This window comes from Ranitomeya imitator, chromosome 2 (assembly GCF_032444005.1).
Source record: "Ranitomeya imitator isolate aRanImi1 chromosome 2, aRanImi1.pri, whole genome shotgun sequence".
Taxonomy (NCBI): Eukaryota; Metazoa; Chordata; class Amphibia; order Anura; family Dendrobatidae; genus Ranitomeya; species Ranitomeya imitator.
In genome coordinates, this window is record NC_091283.1 from 579172025 (window position 1) to 579194962 (window position 22938).

Sequence of the window (22938 nt, forward strand, 5' to 3'; positions counted from 1 at the left end):
CTGGGGTCGGTTGAGGGCTTATTTTTTGCGTGCCGAGATGACGTTTTTAATGATAGCATTTCGGTGCAGATACGTTCTTTTGATCGCCCGTTATTGCATTTTAATGCAATGTCGCGGCGACCAAAAAAACGTAATTCTGGCGTTTCGAGTTTTTTTCCCGCTACGCTGTTTAGCGATCAGGTTAATACTTTTTTTTATTTGATAGATTGGGCGATTCTGAGCGCGGCGATACCAAATATGCGTAGATTTGATTTTTTTTTATTGATTTATTTTGATTGGGGCGAAAGGGGGGTGATTTAAACTTTTGTTTTTTTTATTTTTTTCACATTTTTTTAAACTTTTTTTTTTTAACTTTTGCCATGCTTCAATAGCCTCCATGAGAGGCTAGAAGCAGGCATAGCACGATCGGCTCTGCTACATAGCAGCGATCTGCTGATCGCTGCTATGTAGCAGAATTGCACAGGGTGGCGCTCACAGCGACGGGCAATCAGTAACCATAGAGGTCTCAAGGACCTCTATGGTTACAATATACAAGCATCGCCGACCCCCGATCATGTGACGGGGGTCGGCGATGACGTCATTTCCGGCCGCCCGGCCGGAAGCGGTAGTTAAATGCCGCTGTCTGCGTTTGACAGCAGCATTTAACTAGTTAACAGGTGCGGGCAGATCGCGATTCTGCCCGCGCCTATTACGGGCACATGTCAGCTGTTCAAAACAGCTGACATGTCCCGGCTTTGGTGCGGGCTCACCGCGGAGCCCTGCATCAAAGCAGGGGAGCCGGCATCGGACGGTATAGTACGTCCGATGCCGGTAAGGGGTTAAATGAAATCCTCGATTCATTTTCAAAAATTTCTTATTTTAAGATCAACGTGAAAAAATCCCAAATTATGCCATTTAACCTAAACAGATTCGAAATCAAAGAAATCAAAAAACAATCTTCTTGGGAATGGGCGGAAAAGAGCTTTTCATATCTGGGAATAATCATCACTAGGAGGCTGGACTCACTGGTTCCTGTCAATCTGGAGGCAATCATCAACAAATTATCAATAGAATTCAACTTCCACGGTGGAAAGGAACTGTCCTGGTGGGGTAGGGTCCTTGTTGTTAAAACATTTATACTCCCCAAAATAGCCTTCATATTAAGGTCACTTCCTATCTTAGTCCCTCAAAACCATCTCAATTCAATACAACAAAGTTTCTATCGTTTTATCTGGGGGGATAAAAAAGCAAGAGTTGCTAGTAAAACTCTTCTCAAAAATAAATCTAGAGGAGGCCTCAGCATCCCTAACATTACGGCATACTATAATGCTACTCTTATAAGGCAATCGGTCCACTGGTGGTCGGAGGGGGAGTTACCTATTTGGGTGGACCTGGAGACATCGTTGAACTCAGACAGATCACCAAAAGATATCATCCTCGATAAAATCATGAACATAAAAAGATTTCAATTCATAACACACCCAGTTCTCTCTGCAACATGTTCGGCCTGGGATAGATTTTCAAAACCTAAAAGAGGCCCCCAAAGAATCCTCGCCTTAGCCAATATGCCAATTAAACTTATAGCATCACTTTTCAACCAATCAATTAGCTCCATTTGGGTTGACTCAGGAATTAAATTCCTCAAAGACATTCACGACGGGGAGCACTTTGTTTCCTTTTCCTCATTAAAAACCAAATTTAAAGTCCCTTCAAATTCCTTCACAGAATTCCAAATTATCAAGGAGTTTACACATTCATTTCTGGAGAGGAAGCCATACTTTTCCACTGCAGCAATAAATTTGCTCTCCAACATAGGGCATCCTATTTTTTGGAGCCACAAATATATTTATGATTGCTTCAACAACGACACTGACATGGAAAAAAACCCCTCTATGATTAGATGGGAGAAAGATCTCCACATAAATTTTCAAGTGGAGGAGTGGGAAGAGGCAATCTCCAACACATATGAAGCAACAATCTCCATGCCTCTAAAAGAATCGTTCTTCAAAACCATGACCAGATGGTACTTCACACCAGATAGAATCCACCACATTGACGCAAAACAATCTCCAAATTGCTGGAGGAATTGCGGTCATGTGGGTCATTTGCTTCATGTGTTCTGGAGTTGCCCAAAAATCACTCCCCTATGGAAAAAGGTTGGAGACTTGGTTTCTAAGATTATTGGAAAAGATCTCGTACTCTCTCCCCAACTGACTCTTCTTTCATTAGAGATCTCTAAGATCCAATCTAGTCTCAGGCCGTTAGTCATCCACCTTTTCCTTGTCACTAAAAATTTGATGGCCTCTAAATGGAAATCAGAAGAAGTTCCAACTCTACAAAATATCATAGATACTCTTATGCTCCATAGGTCCTACGAGGGCAAGTGTGCTAGAGTCACTGGCAATCTGAGGAGTTTCGACAGGAAATGGGCACGTTGGAATGAAATATTCCCTTAAACCCCGCACATATTTCATAATTTAGTACTTTATCGCATATCTTGTTTAGGTACTACGATCCTTTTCATGTATCCTTTTCATGTTCCGAATTATTTATTTGTTGTTACGGGTCATACTAAATCTACCCATACAGAGCAGGTGCTATTTTCTTACTGAGCGCCAGATTACTACATTTTGTTTATTAATATAAGCATATTGCCTAAAATGTTACCGCAAATATGTGAATTTATACATGTATGTAAACCTGCTCTTTTCCCCTACCGTTAGGGGTTTGTTTTCTTTCCTTATTTTATCCCCTCCCCTCCTTTTTTTTTCTTCCCAGTTAAAGGTAAAAGTCTAATAAAAATTATTGGAACAAAAAAAAAAGAGCAAGTTCTTTCTGTCGTAACTGACAATGCTTCAAATATGATAAGTACTATTAAGCTAATGAATGAGAGTAATGATGGTGACCAGCAGCTAGAAGAACATTCTGGGTCCACAGACACAGAAATGTTTGAAATAGAGGAACACAGTATTGTAACTGAGCAGCAAACCGAAGTTGCTTCAGATGAACAGCAACATGATAGTTTAAGATGATCTTGTTGAAACTGTGTCAATACGTTCTTTCATTCATCACATGCGCTATGTTGTGCATACGCTACAGCTGGCTATAAGAGACAGTCTGCAAGAAGGACATGCTGCTGCACTGATTGGCAAGGTGAGAAAATTGGCTACTGTTGCCAGAACCCCTAAAGTTGACTCAATTTTGAAGAGACGTGCTGGAAAAGGGGCAATTATTGATCAAGCCACTCGATGGGGCAGTACTTACTTAATGATTCAGCGCTTGGATGAACTGAAAACCTTTCTTGTAGACATGGCTAACCCTCAACTGACGCTAAATGAAAGTCAGTGGAATCAGGTGACTGAGCTGGAAAAATTGCTAGAGCACCCATTTACAGTGACTAAAAAATTACAAGCAGAGGACTTAACTCCAGGTATTTTCTTAAAGGAGTGGAATAACCTGATGTTTCGCCTGTCCCAAAGAGGAGAGCTAATTGCAAGTGGCATTGCTACATCAATGAAATGGAGAGAGGAGCTACTATTACAAAATAACATTCTTTTGGCAGCTGTTTATTGTAGACCCAATGCATCGGATTCTTTTAGATGATCAACAGCTAACTAAAGGAAAAGAAGCTCTGTTTGAAATAGCAGTAAGGATGAAAGGGTTGCAGAACAGTCAGGAGGAACAAGAAGAATTTGGTCGTCCTGCCACATCTTCACCCTCATCAACTGATGAAGAATTTAATTTTGAAAAATATTTGGATCACAAGGACCGTGCAAAGCGTTCCCGCATAGAAGAGTCATCCCCATCAAAGAACACAGCCAGTACATTTCAGCAGAATTTTTCATGTGCACTAAAAGAAATTGAGAAATTTGACCGTTCATCAAAAATAACAGTGCAACAAGCGATTCCTCTGTATCCTGACATTGTCAGAGATGTTGCCCGAGTGGTCACTGCTTTGCCAACAACCCAAGTTAGTGTAGAGAGGTTGTTCTCTGCTCTCAAAATAATTAGATCAGATTTGAGGGCATCCATGAAGGAGGATCTGGCAGAAGCAATACTTTTTCTGAGGACAAATTTATAGATTTCTTCTTATTAACTGCATAACAGTGTTTATTGCATATTTACTTACAAGAATTTATAAAAGTTTATAAAAGTTATTTGCTATATTCTAATTGTATTCTAATAAATATAGTTTTTGCTCTAAGTGGTCTGATTACTTATATGATGGTGAGAAACTGTATAAGCACGATGTTAATATATGACAACAGTAAATTTATTGTTACGAATTGGCCATTTATGAAGGAGTCGGAGTCGGAACCTGATAGAATCCAGGAGTTGGAGTCGCAACTGTGGCTTACTGATTCCACAGCCCTGAAAGATTCACTGCAATACTCCAGAAAGTCTCTAGGTCAAAATTTTATTTTAGGCCATTTTTATTTATGGATTTATGTCCATTAATATGTATATCTGATACTTGTACATTCTTTCACAGAGCGCTGTTATATTACATTCTGTTTTTACTCTTAACTAGTGATGAGCGAGTGTACTCGGGTGGTCTCCGAGTATTTTGGCATGCTCGGAGATAATACACATGAATACATGTGGGAATTCCCTAACAAATAGGCAACCCCCACATGTATTCATCCTGTCTAGCAGTCGCAAATCATGCAGATGTGGTGATGAAAACTAAATCTCCAAGCATGCCAAAATACTCAGAGACCACCTGAGCGTGCTCAGGAAAACCCGAACAACGAGTATACTCGCTCATCAGTACTCCTAACCCATTTACCCCCAAGCGTGTTTTCACCTTCATGACCATACCAAATTTTAGAATTCTGAGCAGTGTCCCTTTTTCGGGATAGTGATAAAATTTCTTAGATATGACAAGCATTTATTTGTGAAAAAAATGGAAATTGTGAAAATTTTTCAATTTTAAAAGTTTTAGTTTTTATGCCCTTAAATCAGAAAGCTATGTCACTCAAAATAGTTAATAAATAACATTTCCCACATGTATACTTTACATCACCTCAATTTTTTAAACATAATTTTTTTTGTGTTAGGAAGTTATAAGGGTTAAAAGTTGACCAGCGATTTCTCATTTTTCCAACAAAATGTACAAAACCATTTCTTTTAGGGACTACCTCACATGTGAAGTGAGTTTGAGGGGCCTAAATGACAGAAAATACCTTTAAGTGACACCATTCTAAAAACTGCATCCCTCAAGGTGCTCAAAACCACATTCAAGTTTATTAACCCTTCAGGTGCTTCACAGGAATTCATGGAATGTGGAAGGAAAAAATGAACATCTAAATTTTTTCATAAAATTTTTAGTTTAGACACTTTTATTTTGGCAAGGGTAACAGGAAAAATGGACCCCTAAATTTGTTGTGCAATTTTTCCTGAGCATGCCGATACCCCATATGTGGGGGAAAACCACTGTTTGGGCACATGGCAGGGATTGGAAAGAAAGGAGCACGTTTGACTTTTTGAATTTTCCTTGAATAATTAATGGTTGCCATGCCGTGTTTGGAGAGTCCTCGATATGCCTAAACTGTGGAAACTGCTCAGAAGTGATACCATTTTGGAAACTAGACGCATCAAGGAACTTATCAAAATTTGTGGTGAACACCTTGAACCACCAAGGTGCTTTCACAAAAGTTTTTAACGTTGAGCTGTGAGAATAAAAATAAAATAAATTAAAAAAAAAAAAAACATTTTACCCACAAAAATGTTTTTTAACCCCAAATTTTGCATTTTCACAAGAGTAACAAGAGAAATTGTACCATACAATGTGTTATGCAATTTCTTCTGAGTATGCCAATACGCCATATGTGGAGGAAAACTACTATTTGGGCGCACGGTAGGGCTCGGAATGAAAGGAGCACCACTTTTTTAATGCAAAATCTGCTGGAATAATTAGCGGAAGCTATGTCACGTTTGGAGAGCTCCTGACAGGCCTAAACAGTGGAAACCACCCACAAGTGACACCATTTTGGAAAACAGATCCCTCAAGTAATGTATCTAGATGTGTGGTTAGCGTCTTGAACCCCCAGGTGCTTCACAGCCGTTTAAATAAAATTGTTGTGCAATTTCTCCTGAGTAGACAGATACCCCATATGTGGTCGAAAACTACTTTTAACCCCTTTCCGACATGGGGCGTAACAGTACTCCCTCCCTTTGAAATGGGCTCTGGCGCTGAGCCCACATCTTGTCTGAAGCATGTCAGCTGTTTTGAACAGCTGACATGTGCCTCTAACAGCCGCAGGTGGAACCGCGATCCACTGTCAAACTCTGACAGCAGCATTTAACATGGGCTTCCAGCAAGCACACCGGAAACTCCACCCATCGGCGCCCATGTCACATGACCGCAGGTTGCCGATGGGTTGGCATGACAACCAGAGGTCTCCAGAAGACCTCCCATAGTTGTTGTCACTGCTGATTTGCTTTAGGCGTCGCCCAGTGGTCAGTGCTCATAGCAAGTGAACAATTCTGCTACATACTGGCGAACTGATCATCGCCTGTATGTTGCAGAGCCGATCAGGTTAAGGCAGCTTCTAGTCTCCCATGGAGACTTTGAGGCATGCCAAAGGTATAAAAAAAAAAAGTTTTTAAAAAAAGTAAAATGAAAAAAAATAAAAGTTCAAATCACCCCCCCCTTTCGCCCCATTCAAAATAAAACAATATAAAAAAATCAAACATATACATATTTGGTATCGCTGCGGTCAAGAATCGCTCGATCTATCAATATAAAAATTTTTTTAACCTGATCGCTAAACGACGTAATGAGAAAAAAAAAGTCAAAATGCCAGAATTGCGTTTTTCTTTTGTTGCCGCAACATTGCAATAAAATGCAATTACGGGCGATCAAAAGATTGTATCTGCACCAAAATAGTATTATCGCTCTGGGATAGATTACCTCCTATCAGTGTATCAATGAGATGCCATGAGAGCGTTCACAGGAGTTCATCAGCTGATAAGCTCTCACTTAAGGCACTGCTGCGTGAGAATTTTCTCACGGCAGCTCAGTATTATACACTACGTGAGCGATTACCTCCTGTCAGTGTATCTCCAGCTGTCTTTGAGAGCAGTCACAAAAAAAATACATTATTGTGTGTTTTTTTTATTTTTAATTTGCGGCTTTACCAGCCTGGCTCATGGGACTCTCCTTTTAGGTTCATAAAAAGGGTTTTCCCCTGGCTCATGGGATATTCGGGTCCTTTTTTGGGCTGTATTACTATCAAGTCTGGAGTTCTGCTGGTGGCACACAAAAATGGCCCTACACATTTTTCCATCCAGGGTTTTTTATACCTGAGGGGTTTGGGTCTATATCTGATTTGGGGGATCTACTAGGGGTTTACTAGTCTGGCTCATGGGACTCTCCTTTTAGGCTCAGAAAAAGTTTTTTCCTGGCTCATGGGATATTTGGGTCCTTTTTTGGGCTGTGTATCAAGTCTGGAGTTTTGCTGATTGCACACAAAAATGTCCCTACACATTTTTTCATCGCTTTTTAGGCCTAAGGGGTTTGGGTCTATATCTGGTATGGGGGATCTACCAGGGGTTTATTTATTGGTCTATTCATAGGTAGGGCCTCTTCGGGCAAAGGTGCATTATTTATTGGGACTTAGTATATTTATTATGGTCCTTTTATATTTACAACTCTTAGGGTTCTGATCGTAGATATTTACCAATGTCTTCACTATATTGATTATTGATTATATTTATGCATAAATTTAATATAGATATTTTGCTATACATGCGCATTATGATACTCCATGTGTTTTTGGTTATGAGAAGACGTGTGTTTGAATGCACCCCCGGGGGTTGTCTGGTATGTGCTGATGCCTGCCTGTAAATATGTATGTGTATTTTTACCATCTTTTCAATTATATATACACATTTTTTTTATTCCGGCTTGCATCTGCTGGTCCCGATTTCCCGGGCCCCGCATAATGGCAATCGACCAACTATCTCATCTGCTCTGATCTCCTTGGACATTCCCCTATATTCTGGTCCTTTTTCCTTTTCTTCTCCACCTCCCACCTCTCCCCCTCCTTTCTGCCCACTCCCTTTCCTCTGGGCACATACATGCACAATTGTTCATGATGTTCTCCTAGCTACTCCTTTTAGCTGCTTGTATATATCCCCATTGGCCGGCGGCACCCATGCATACCAAGAATTGTATGTGCGCATGTGCGCACAGCATACATCTGGTGGCGCAGGCGCAGTATTTGTCTACAGCTTCCTTGTCCGTATGTATGCTCTTGAGCTCTGGCCTGTACAACTGCAGCAGGGCGGCCTGTGACCCAGGTGGCGCATGCGCGGTCCGGCGTTTTCTTTTCTCCCTGCCCTCATGTTAGCCTATACAGGCGCATTTCTCCTCGATCCTGTCCGCGCACACGCGGCTGGCTCCTTTTCCGGCTTCCGGCCAAGGCGCTTCCATGGCTCATTAGCCCTGCTATTAGGTTCGTGATTAACTGTTTAGTATTTAAGCAGGGGCTTACAGGCACACCCCACTTCCCCTGACGAAGCCCTATCGGCGAGGGCGATACGCGTGGGGCCGTGGTCCTGGTCCATCCACTTGGTCAGTACCAAACAACGGGTATTTATCTTATCTTTTGTGCACTCTAGGATGTTTCTTATGGGCTTGCATATTATTTACTTACAAATGCGCTTTGGTTAAGGGCTTATAAAATCAGAAATCAGGTTTTACTTCACACATCCTCCTAGTATACCCTGGTGGGGTACATCTCGTGGGCAGGATATCAGGCTTAGCATTAGCAGTCCCATGAGCCATTAGATGTGTAGGTTTTTGTTCGGACTGTGTACTGCATATACATATTCTTGTGTGGATTTCATTGATATGGACTAGGTCTTTTTGTGGTTTCATTTTTAAATGTTTTAACATGTATGTGGTGTGCTAATAAAAATTTCTCTGTTTTTGATATTCATATACTCTGCGTGGTGTGCATTTTTACAGTGGTACTTTCCTTAATCTTAGAATAATAACACCAGTCCCCATGGTGTCTGCTTTCCCTCAGCTGGTTAGTAAAAAATAAAAGGACACCCCACACTATTTTTTTCATTTATTACCTAAATAAGTACACAAAAATACAGACACAAAGCACTGATTATATAGCTCACTTATATCTATCTATAATGATGAAATATCGGGATTCCTATGTGTGTGTAAAAATTTGACGGCACAAGCATGGTCCGTATGACGTGCTTTTTTTTTCCGCACCTACAGACTTGCATTAGTGAGTCTCAGACATTTTACGAGGTCATATGTAGCATGCTGCGTTTTTTTCTCACCCCAGTTTCAGATGAATACTGCCTCATTGAATAAGTGTGAGTGCAGTGTGATTTTTTTCTCACATTGCACTCGTTGATTTTATACGCAGATGTGAGCGAGCCCTTATTCACAGCACACAGGATGATATGCTGCTGAAACAATGATTTTAATGCAGGCACTAAATCACCTGATAAAGAAGCGTTTTACACATTCAACAGGAGATTGCTTATACAAGCTATAATTGGCAAACAAGCTTTCTAACATGCGCTTGCTCACAATTAAATGATCGTCTAAATGCTATTTTAATTTACAACTCAGCGAGCATAGGACTTTTTTGCCAACTTTTCTGTACAAGGTAATATTTCTATAAGTAAATTCTTGGGAAATTAGCATAACAATCCATGCACAGAGGGCAAAAAGTCAGCATGCTGCTCCTGACTGTAAAAGGCATTGCGGTGATAGAAAATTACATTTGCCAGAAGATAAGCAAGCATCCACAGGGAACGGTAGTGCTACTTGGCCAAACCTTACCCTGCAGCTGTACATGTTCAACAATTAAATGCATCAGCATGAGGACAATCATTTTTTTTTTTTTTAAATGAGTCTAATTGTTAAAAAAAAAAAAAAAAAAAAAAGTCAAAAGAACACATGTCTAATTATATAAATGGTGCAGTTTCTCCATTATACATACCCTCTCTCTGCTGACACAGCTCCCGATAATGCTGGCGTAGCTTAAGGATCAGTTGTGACCGCAGAAGCTCCACTTCAGGATGTGGTGGTAGAGATTGACACGGGAGTGGTAGAAGGTGTGAAGGTGGAGGTGGGTTCACCAATACATTACTCTGTATGTCCAAATCCCAATAAACACTAAAACAACAAAAAATTATAGGAAAATGTATTATTTCTGCTTCTTAATTTACCCAAAACACCTGGCTGCAGTAGGAGCCTCCGCATCTCCCCGTATGCAGCAGAAACCAAAAATTGCTAAACCCAAATTCTGAATTGCTTGCAAGTCGAAAATGTAACAGATAATTGAGAGATTAACACTAGGTTCTTTGCAGAAATTATAGAAGATTATTTGTCGCAAAAACACACCACAAATTCTTGTCTTACATCCATTCTTAACGAGTCTGCCAGAGATATATCTCAAACACTTCCATTGAGAAAGAATGGAGCAGAGGTGCGTACAACAACCACCATTTTATAGAGAAAGGACTGTTCAGTGCCCCATTTTCAACATCAGTTGGGGTCGCAGTGGTCGAACCCCCAGTGATCAGGAAGATGTAACCTCAAATCTTGGTATAAACCCTTTTAAAGGGGTCGGGCACTTTCTCTCATTAGCTCAGCTTTCTGCACAAACTAACTGGCGGTCGTGATGCACATTGACACTAATGACAAAGTTAGAAGTAGGTAGCAAGTCATTGAAAACGATTTCTGTGATTTAGGATGTTACCTTAAAGCAGGGGTGGGGAATCTTTTGTGCCAAGGGCCATTTGGAGATTTATACCATCCTTTAAAGGCCGAACAAACTCCGCCCACAAAGTATGAGCTCAACAATGGGGGGTATGTGGGTGTAACCTTGCTCTAATAAAAATCAGAGTTTGGGATTTTGTCATTAGTGAGTTCTGGAAGACACAGTACTCTGTGTTTCTGTCCGTTGCTCTAAGGCAGTGTTCCACAACTTCGGTCCTCAAGAGACAACAACAGGTCATGTTTTCAGTATTTCCTTAGTATTGCACAGGTGATGGAATTATTGCCTGTGCAGGTGATGCAATTATCACCTGGGCAATACTAAGGAAATCCTGAAAACATGACCTGTTGGTGGCTCTTGAGGACCGGAGTTTGGGAACACTGCTCTAAGGAGTGTTTCCTCCAGTAAGCTCTGAGCCATTTAAAATGTTATTGCTCTGATACTCTTAGGCTTCTTTCACACTAGCGTCGGGCCCAGCCCGTCGCAGTGCGTCGGGCCGAGGTTACCGACGCTAGCGTTGCCTCCGCCGCACAACGGGTGCAGCGGATGCTGCTTTTCAGCGCATCCGCTGCCCCATTGTGAGGTGCGGGGAGGTGGGGGAGGAGTTCCGGCCGCGCATGCGCGGTCGGAAAAGACGGTCCGTCGGCTGCAAAAAATGTTACATGGAACGTTTTTTGCGGCCGACGGTCGCGCGACGGTTGCGACGTGTGGCAATCCGTCGCAATGCGTCGCGTAATGTTAGTCAATGGAGAAAAAACGCATCCTGCAAAACGACGCATTGTGACGGATTGCAGTTAACGCTAGTGTGAAAGTAGCCTTACTCTGTAAACAACACCCCTGAAGCAATACGCCATCTCAACGAGCGTCCAGTGTGTGTGTGTGTGTGTGTGTGTGTGTGTGTGTGTGTGTGTGTGTGTGTGTGTGTGTGTGTGTGTGTGTGTGTATATATATATATATATATATATATATATATATATATATATATATACACACAGTACAGACCAAAAGTTTGGACACACCTTCTCATTTAAAGATTTTTCTGTATTTTCTTGACTATGAAAATTGTACATTCACACTGAAGGCATCAAAACTATGAATTAACACATGTGGAGTTATATACTTAACAAAAAATTGTGAAACAACTGAAATTATGTCTTATATTCTAGGTTCTTCAAAGTAGCCACCTTTTGCTTTGATGATTTCTTTGCACACTCTTGGCATTCTCTTCATGAGCTTCAAGAGGTAGTCACCGGGAATGGTTTTCCCTTCTCAGGTGTGCCCTGTCAGGTTTAATAAGTGGGATTTCGTGCCTTATAAATGGGATTGGGACCATCAGTTGTGTTATGCAGTAGTCTGGTGGATACACAGCTGATAGTCCTACTGAATAGACTGTTAGAATTTGTATTATGGCAAGAAAAAAGCAGCTAAGTAAAGAAAAATGAGTGGCCATTATTACTTTAAGGTCAGTCTGTCCAAAAAATTGGGAAAACTTTGAACGTGTCCCCAAGTGCAGTGGCAAAATCCATCAAGCGCTACAAAGAAACTGGCTCATATGAGGATCGCCCCAGGAAAGGAAGACCAAGAGTCACCTCTGCTTCTGAGGATAAATTTATCCGAGTCACCAGCCTCAGAAATCGCAGGTTAACAGCAGCTCAGATTAGAGACCAGGTCAATGCCACACAGAGTTCTAGCAGCAGACATCTCTACAACAACTGTTAAGAGGAGACTTTGTGCAGCAGGCCGTCATGGTAAAATAGCTGCTAGGAAACCACTGCTAAGGACAGGCAACAAGCAGAAGAGACTTGTTTAGGCTAAACAACACAAGGAATGGACAATAGATCAGTGGAAATCTGTGCTTTGGTCTGACTAGTCCAAATTTGAGATCTTTGGTTCCAACCACTGTGTCTTTGTGCGACGCAGAAAAGGTGAACGGATGGACTCTACATGCCTGGTTCCCACCGTGAAGCATGGAGGAGGTGTGATGATTTGAGGGGTGCTGTTATGAACAGGTGATTCAGAACCACAATGGACCTAGTGGTTAAGAGCACACAAAGTGACCTGATAGTTACTAACATAGGACGAGCTCTGAGACGTGGGAACTCTGCTGACCGCAATCCCTAATCCTATCATACCACACTAGAGGTAGCCGTGGATTGCGCCTAACGCTCCCTATGCAACTCGGCACAGCCTGAGAAACTAACTAGCCCTGAAGATAGAAAAATAAGCCTACCTTGCCTCAGAGAAATTCCCCAAAGGAAAAGGCAGCCCCCCACATATAATGACTGTGAGTTAAGATGAAAATACAAACACAGAGATGAAATAGATTTAGCAAAGTGAGGCCCGACTTACTGAATAGACCGAGGATAGGAAAGATAGCTTTGCGGTCAACACAAAAACCTACAAACAACCACGCAGAGGGGCAAAAAGACCCTCCGCACCGACTAACGGTACGGAGGTGCTCCGTCTGCGTCTCAGAGCTTCCAGCAAGCAAGAAAAACCAATATAGCAAGCTGGACAGAAAATATAGCAAACAAAAGTAACACAAGCAGAACTTAGCTTATGCAGGGCAGACAGGCCACAAGAACGATCCAGGAGAGAGCCAGACCAATACCGGAACATTGACTGGAGGCCAGGAACAAAGAACTAGGTGGAGTTAAATAGAGCAGCACCTAACGACTTAACCTCGTCACCTGAGGAAGGAAACTCAGAAGCCGCAGCCCCACTCACATCCACCAGCGGAAGCTCATAGACAGAACCAGCCGAAGTACCACTCATGACCACAGGAGGGAGCTTGACCACAGAATTCACAACAGTACCCCTCCCTTGAGGAGGGGTCACCGAACCCTCACCAGAGCCCCCAGGCCGACCAGGATGGGCCAAATGAAAGGCACGAACCAGATCGGCAGCATGAACATCAGAGGCAAAGACCCAGGAATTATCTTCCTGACCATAACCCTTCCACTTAACCAGGTACTGAAGTTTCCGTCTCGAAATACGAGAATCCAAAATCTTCTCCACTATATACTCCAACTCCCCCTCAACCAAAACCGGGGAGGAGGATCAACGGATGGAACCACAGGTGCCACGTATCTCCGCAACAATGACCTATGGAATACGTTATGGATGGAAAAAGAAGCTGGAAGGGTCAAACGAAAAGACACAGGATTAAGAACCTCAGAAATCCTATACAGACCAATGAAACGAGGCTTAAACTTAGGAGAGGAAACTTTCATAGGAATATAACGAGATGACAACCAAACCAAATCCCCAACACGAAGTCGGGGACCCACACAGCGCATGCGGTTAGCGAAACGTTGAGCCTTCTCCTGAGACAATGTCAAATTGTCCACCACATGAGTCCAAATCTGCTGCAACCTATCCACCACAGTATCCACACCAGGACTGTCAGAAGACTCAACCTGCCCTGAAGAGAAATGAGGATGGAAACCAGAATTGCAGAAAAACGGCGAAACCTAAGTAGCCGAGCTGGCCCGATTATTAAGGGCGAACTCAGCCAAAGGCAAAAAAGACACCCAATCATCCTGATCGGCAGAAACAAAACATCTCAGATATGTTAACAAGGTCTGATTGGTTCGTTCAGTCTGGCCATTTGTCTGAGGATGGAAAGCCGAGGAAAAAGACAAATCAATGCCCATCCTAGCACAAAAGGCTCGCCAAAACCTCGAAACAAACTGGGAACCTCTGTCAGAAACGATGTTCTCCGGAATGCCATGTAAACGAACCACATGCTGGAAGAACAATGGTACCAAATCAGAGGAGGAAGGCAATTTAGACAAGGGTACCAAATGGACCATCTTCGAGAAGCGATCACAAACAACCCAAATGACCGACATTTTTTGAGAGACAGGGAGATCCGAAATAAAATCCATAGAGATATGTGTCCAGGGCCTCTTCGGGACTGGCAAGGGCAAAAGCAACCCACTGGCACGAGAACAGCAGGGCTTAGCCCGAGCACAAATCCCACAGGACTGCACAAATGAACGCACATCCCGCGACAGAGATGGCCACCAAAAGGATCTAGCCACCAAATCTCTGGTACCAAAGATTCCAGGATGACCAGCCAACACCGAACCATGAACCTCAGAGATAACTCTACTCGTCCATTTATCAGGGACAAACAGTTTCTCCGCTGGGCAACGGTCAGGTCTATTAGCCTGAAATTTTTGCAGCACCCGCCGCAAATCAGGGGAGATGGCAGACAAAATTACCCCCTCCTTGAGAACACCCGCCGGCTCAGACAAACCCGGAGAGTCGGGCACAAAACTCCTAGACAGGGCATCCGCCTTCACATTTTTAGAGCCCGGAAGGTACGAAACCACAAAGTCAAAACGGGAGAAAAACAGCGACCAACGAGCCTGTCTAGGATTCAACCGTTTGGCAGACTCGAGATAAGTCAAGTTCTTGTGATCAGTCAAGACCACCACGCGATGCTTAGCTCCTTCAAGCCAATGACGCCACTCCTCGAATGCCCACTTCATGGACAGCAACTCTCGATTGCCAACATCATAATTACGCTCAGCAGGCGAAAACTTCCTGGAAAAGAAGGCGCATGGTTTCATCACCGAGCCATCAGAACTTCTTTACGACAAAACAGCCCCTGCTCCAATCTCAGAAGCATCAACCTCGACCTGGAACGGGAGCGAAACATCTGGTTGACACAACACAGGGGCAGAAGAAAAACGACGCTTCAACTCTTGAAAAGCTTCCACAGCAGCAGAAGACCAATTGACCACATCAGCACCCTTCTTGGTTAAATCAGTCAACGGTTTAGCAATACTAGAAAAATTATTGATGAAGCGACGATAAAAATTAGCAAAGCCCAGGAATTTTTGCAGACTCTTCAAAGATGTCGGCTGAGTCCAATCATAAATGGCCTGAACTTTAACAGGGTCCATCTCAATAGTAGAAGGGGAAAAAATGAAACCCAAAAATGAAACCTTCTGAACTCCAAAGAGACACTTTGACCCCTTCACAAAAAGAATTCGCACGCAGGACCTGGAACACCATTCTGACCTGCCTCACGTGAGACTCCCAATCATCCGAGAAGACCAAAATATCATCCAAGTATACAATCAGGAATTTATCCAGGTACTCTCGGAAGATGTCATGCATAAAGGACTGAAACACTGATGGAGCATTAGAAAGCCCGAATGGCATAACCAGGTACTCAAAATGGCCCTCGGGCGTATTAAATGCTGTTTTCCATTCATCGCCCTGTTTAATGCGCACAAGATTATACGCACCACGAAGATCTATCTTGGTGAACCAACTAGCCCCCTTAATCCGAGCAAACAAATCAGACAGCAGCGGCAAGGGGTACTGAAATTTGACCGTGATTTTATTTAGAAGGCGGTAATCAATACAAGGTCTCAGAGAACCATCCTTCTTGGCCACAAAAAAGAACCCTGCTCCCAATGGCGACGACGACGGGCGAATATGACCCTTGTCCAAGCATTCCTTTACGTAACTCCGCATAGCGGCGTGCTCAGGCACAGACAAATTAAACAGTCGACCTTTAGGAAACTTACTACCAGGAATCAAATCGATAGCGCAATCACAATCCCTATGCGGAGGTTAGGTAGGGCACTGGACTTGGGCTCATCAAATACATCCCGGTAATCCGACAAGAACTCTGGGACCTCAGAAGGGGTGGATGATGAAATAGACAGAAATGAATCACCACCATGTACCCTCTGACAACCCCAGCTGGACAGACATTGATTTCCAATCCAATATTGGGTTATGGACTTGTAGCCATGGCAACCCCAACACGACCACATCATGCAGATTATGCAACACCAAAAAGCGAATATCCTCCTGATGCGCAGGAGCCATGCACATGGTCAGCTGGGTCCAGTACTGAGGCTTACTCTTGTGAATTCTGTGGTCAAGCTCCCTCCTGTGGTCATGAGTGGTACTTCGGCTGGTTCTGTCTATGAGCTTCCGCTGGTGGATGTGAGTGGGGCTGCGGCTTCTGAGTTTCCTTCCTCAGGTGACGAGGTTAAGTCGATAGGTGCTGCTCTATTTAACTCCACCTAGTTCTTTGTTCCTGGCCTCCAGTACTGTTATGAACAGGTGATTCAGAACCACAATGGACCTAGTGGTTAAGAGCACACAAAGTGACCTGATAGTTACTAACATAGGACGAGCTCTGAGACGTGGGAACTCTGCTGACCGCAATCCCTAATCCTATCATACCACACTAGAGGTAGCCGTGGATTGCGCCTAACGCTCCCTATGCAACTCGGCACAGCCTGAGAAACTAACTAGCCCTGAAGATAGAAAAATAAGCCTACCTTCCCCAAAGGAAAAGGCAGCCCCCCACATATAATGACTGTGAGTTAAGATGAAAATACAAACACAGAGATGAAATAGATTTAGCAAAGTGAGGCCCGACTTACTGAATAGACCGAGGATAGGAAAGATAGCTTTGCGGTCAACACAAAAACCTTCAAACAACCACGCAGAGGGGCAAAAAGACCCTCCGCACCGACTAACGGTACGGAGGTGCTCCGTCTGCGTCTCAGAGCTTCCAGCAAGCAAGAAAAACAAATATAGCAAGCTGGACAGAAAATATAGCAAACAAAAGTAACACAAGCAGAACTTAGCTTATGCAGGGCAGACAGGCCACAAGAACGATCCAGGAGAGAGCCAGACCAATACTGGAACATTGACTGGAGGCCAGGAACAAAGAACTAGGTGGAGTTAAATAGAGCAGCACCTAACGACTTAACCTCGTCACCTGAGGAAGGAAACTCAGAAGCCGCAGCCCCACTCACATCCACCAGCGGAAGCTCATAGACAGAACCAGCCGAAGTACCACTCATGACCACAGGAGGGAGCTTGACCACAGAATTCACAACAGGGTGCTTTGCTGGTGACACTGTTGGGGATTTATTCAAAATTTAAGGCATACTGAACCAGCATGGCTACCACAGCATCTTGCAGCGGCATGCTATTCCATCCGGTTTGCGTTTAGTTGGACCATCATTTATTTTTCAACAGGACAATGACCCCCAAACACACCTCCAGGCTGTGTAAGGGCTATTTGAAGACTATAGAGACTTAAAATAAAAAATAAACATATACTCACTTTCCGAAGGCCCGTTGAAGTCCTGCTATACTCACTATCCGCCGCTCCTCGGGACGCTCCGGTGACCGCTACATTGCAAGCGGCAGCTTCCGGTCCCAGGGCTGGTATGAGCAGGACCTGTGATGACGTCGTGGTCACATGACCGTGACGTCATGGCAGGTCCTTGTCGCATACCAGCCCAGGGACCGGAAGCTGCCGCTTGCAATGGAGTGGTCACCGGAGCGTCCTGAGGAGCGGGAAAGGCGTCGGATGGTGAGTATAGCAGGTTTTTTGTTTTTTTAATTATTTTTAACATGACATTTTTACTATTGATGCTGCATAGGCGGGGACACACAGGGTTAATAGCAGCGGTAATGGAGTGCGTTACACCGCGGCACGTTACCACTGCCATTAACCCTGTGTGAGCGCCGCGGTGACTGGAGGGGATTATGGATCGGGCGCCGGGCAGTGAGTGCAGGGGATTAGGGGAGGGACTAATCAGACTGTGCCTGTCGCTGATTGGTCTCGGCAGCTGCCTGTCATGGCTGCCGCGACCAATCAGCGACGCAGGATTTCCGTTACAGCTACAGCCACAAAATTTTGCAGAGTCAAACGTCTGGACCCCGAGAGCGTCATAGGCTATGTTGTGAGGCGAAATTTTAACCCCGCGCATTCCAATTCACCAAACAGTTTTGCCCCTATCTACATAATGGGGAAAAAGTGAAAGGAGAAGTGTTGGAGGCAAATTGACAGCTGCCAGATGTGAACAAGGGGGACTTAAAGAGTGAGAGCGATGGCGCCAAAGAGTATATACCATACAGTTGCTAAGGTGGGGCCCCAACATGGGATACTCACCACACACGGGGATATGAACACACACACACACAAAATGCGCCACACACTACCACATACTTGAACACATATACCACCCTCAGCACACACTTCACCACACGTACACCAACCTCCCCACATAAAACTCGAAACACAAAAGTCACCACACAAAACTCGCCACGCGCAAAATTCGCCACATGTAAAACTAGGCTCACGCAAAACTAGCCACATGTGCAAAACTCACCTCATGGAAAACTCGCCACATGTAAAACTTGCACACGCGGAAAAATTGCCACATGCACAAAAGTTGCAATACATGCAAAACTTGCTGCACACAACTTGCTACACTAACCTGTCACATGCAACTCGACACACAAAAAGTTGCTACACGCATGTCGCCACACAAAACTCATCTCACAAAAGTCGCTACATGCATGTTGCCACACGCAACTCAACACACACAACTTGACACATGAAACGTGAAACACACACAAGTCTGGTATTATCCTTCAAAAATAAAAATCTGATTAATAAGCTGACAAACTACAAGAGCAACAAATATACCATATAGGAAATACGGCAGCTGTCAGTCACATGACCTGTCTATTATGTGTATGCGTGAGCTAATATATACTGCCAGGGGGGGGGGCTTCCTGTTGGCTGGGGATTTATCAGGCTGCCAATTTAGCTTACAAATACTGAGGTAAAAATACTGACCAAATAACGTGTGAACGAGGTCTAATACAGGAGATGACATACAGGTACATACTATATACAGGGGAGATGACACAGGTATATACATTATATACAGGAGCAGATGACACATATGTATATACAATATACAGGAGAAGATGACATACAGCAGGTATATACTATATACAGGGGAGATGACATACAGGTATATACTATATACAGGAGATGACATACAGGTATATACTATATATAAGGGAGATGACAAACATGTATATATACTGAGGGGAAAATGAGAGCTGTGAGGTGAAAATGAGTGGTGTGAGGGAAAATAGTGAAGTGATCGGAAAATGACAGATGTGAGGTCGAAATGACAAGTGTTAGGGGAGAATGAAAGGTGTGAGGGAGAAAATGAGAGATGTGAGGGGGAAAATAAGAGGTGTGATGGGAAAATAAGAGAAGTGAGGTGCTATAACTAGCCACAGATATTTACTATGCCAAGGCAACACCGGGCTCTTCAGCTAGTGTGTGTGTGTGTGTGTGTGTATGTATATATATATATATATGTGTGTGTGTGTGTGTGTGTGTGTGTGTGTGTGTGTGTGTGTGTGTGTGTGTGTGTGTGTGTGTATATATATATGTGTGTGTGTGTGTGTGTGTGTGTGTGTGTGTATATATATATATATATTTATATATATATATATATATATATATGTGTGGCCCGATTCTAACGCAATGGGTATTCTAGAATATGCATGTCCTCGTAGTATATTGCCCAGCCATGTAGTATATTGCCCAGCGACGTAGTATACAGCACAGAGCCACGTAGTATGTTGCACAGCCCACGTAGTATATTGCCCAGTTACATAGTATATTGCCCAGTGACGTAGTATACAGCACAGAGCCACGTAGTATATTGCACAGCGACATAGTATATTGCCCAGCTACGTAGTATATTGCCCAGCCACGTAGTATATTGCCTAGCCACGTATGTCACAGGTTAAAAAATAAAAATAAACATACTCACCTTCCGATCCGAGAGCCCCTTGTAGTTCTGTTGCCAGCTTCCGGTCCCAGGGCGTGATGACGTCGCGGCCACATGACAGTGACGTCATGGCAGGTACTTCTCGCGTAGGCCCTGTGATGATGTCGCGGTCACATGACCGTGACGTCATGGAAGGTCCTTCTCCCATACCATCCTTAGCACCGGAACCTGCCACCTTGCTGGAGCGGCACCGGAGCATCACGAGGAACGGGAAAGGCGCCGGAGGGTGACTATATGATGATTTTTTTTTTTTAATTATTTTTTAACATTAGATGTTTTTACTATTGACGCTGCATAGGCAGCATCAATAGTAAAAACTTGGTCACACAGGGTTAATAGCGGTGGGGAGTGAGTTACCCGCGGCATAACGCGGTCCGTTACCGCTGGCATTAACCCTGTGTGAGCCGTGACTGCTGGGAGTATGGAGCGGGCGCCGACTGCAGGGGAGTAGGGAGTGACTAATCGGACTGTGGCCGTCGCTGATTGGTCACGGCAGCCATGACAGGCAGCTGGCAAGACCAATCAGCGACTTGGATTCCATGACAGACAGAGGCCGCAACCAATGAATATCCGTGACAAGAAGGACAGACAGACAGAAAGAAAGACGGAAGTGACCCTTAGACAATTATATAGTAGATATATATACACATATACACACACACCACCGTTTCAAAGTTTAGGGTCACTTAGAAATGTCCTTATTTTTTTTAAAGAAAAGCAGTTTTTTCCAATGAAGTTAACACTAAATGATTCAGAAATACACTCTATACATTGTTAATGTGGTAAATGACTATTCTAGCTGCAAACGTCTGGTTTGTAATGCAATATCTTCATAGGTATATAGAGGCCCATTTCCAACAACCATCACTCTAGTGTTCTTATGGTACTTTGTGTTTGCTAACTGTGTAAGAAGGCGAATGGATGGTTAGAATACCATTGAAAACCCTTGCGCAAGTATGTTAGCACAGCTGAAAACAGTTTGGCAGATTAGAGAACCTATAAACCAGACCTTCCTTTGAGCTAGTTGAGAACCTGGAGCATTACATTTGTTGGTTCCATTAAACTCTGAAAATGGCCAGAAAAAAAAGGACTTTCATGTGAAACTCGACAGTCTATTCTTGTTCTTAGAAATGAAGGCTATTCCATGCAAGAAGTTGCCAAGAAACGGAAGATTTCCTACAAAGGTGTGTACTATGCTCTTTAGAGAGCACAAACAGGCTCTAACCAAAGTAGAAAGAGAAGTGGGAGGCCCCGCTGCACAACTGAGCAACAAGACAAGTACATTAGAGTCTGTAGTTTGAGAAATTGATGCGTCACGGGTCCTCAAATGGCAGCTCCATTAAATAGTACACGCATAACGCCAGTGTCAACGTCTACAATGAAGAGGCGACTCTGATGCCACTCCAATGCTGGCCTTCAGGGCTGAGTGGCAAAGAAAAAGCCATATCTGAGACTGGCTAATAAAAGGAAAAGATTAATATGGGCAAAAGAACACAGACATTTGACAGAGGAAGATTGGAAAAACGTGTTATGGACAAATCCAAGTTTGAGGTGTTTGGATCACACAGAAGAACATTTCTGAGACGCAGAACAACTGAAAAGATGCTGGAAGAGTGCCTGACGCCATCTGTCAAGCATGGTGGAGGTAATGTGATGGTCTGGGGTTGCTTTGGTGCTGGTAAAGTGGGAGGTTTGTACAAGGTAAAAGGGATTTTGAATAAGGAAGCAAATCACTCCATTTTGCAACACCATGACATACCCTGTGGACAGATCTTGATTCGAGCCAATTTCATCCTACAACAGGACAATGGCCCAAAGCACACCTCCAAATTATGCAAGAACTATTTAGGGAAGAAGCAGGCAGCTGGTATTCTACCTGTAATGGAGTAGCCAGCACAGCCACCAGATCTCAACCCCATTGAGCTGTTGTGGGAGCAGCATGACCGTATGGTACGCAAAGAGTGCCCATCAAGCCAAACCAACTTATGGGAGGGGCTTCTGGAAGCATGGGGTGAAATTTTTCCAGATTACCTCAGCAAATTAACTACTAGAATGCCAAAGGTCTGCAATGCTGTAATTGCTGCAAAGGGAGCATTCTTTGATGAAAGCAAAGTTTGAAGGAGAAATTTATTATTTCAAATAAAAATCTTTTTTTCGAACCTTGTCAATGTCTGGACTAGATTTTAAATTCATTTGGCAACTCATTTGATTAATAAAAGTATGAGTTTACATGGAAAACACAAAATTGTCTGGGTGATCCTAAACTTTGCGTAGTGTTTCTGCGCAGCGGGATTCTTCACATGTATACTCCATAAGAACAGAGGAAGGTAAAACGGTTACTCGGGGGGGGAAATTTTAGACGTTTTTCGGAGATTTTATAGTAAATTATATTCCTCTAGGGTGGATAAAAGTCCTGAGGAAATGAATAGATATCTGAAAGAGGTTGACTTACCCAGACTAGGTAGAGAGGAAAGGGAGTGGATGGATAGACCGCTTGGGGAGGAAGAATTGAAGGCGGCTTTGGCGGATATGGCGGG

The 22938-nt window shown here is 43.5% G+C and overlaps 1 protein-coding gene across 1 annotated transcript in view; it reads right to left on the reverse strand.

The window, feature by feature from the left end:
* The window catches only part of PCIF1 (phosphorylated CTD interacting factor 1), a 155328-nt gene that overhangs the window by 76203 nt on the left and 56187 nt on the right, over positions 1-22938 (reverse strand). The window contains exon 6 of the mRNA XM_069752203.1: positions 9963-10138. Coding sequence (XP_069608304.1) covers positions 9963-10138 — 176 coding nt within the window. The remainder of the gene's footprint in view (positions 1-9962; positions 10139-22938) is intronic.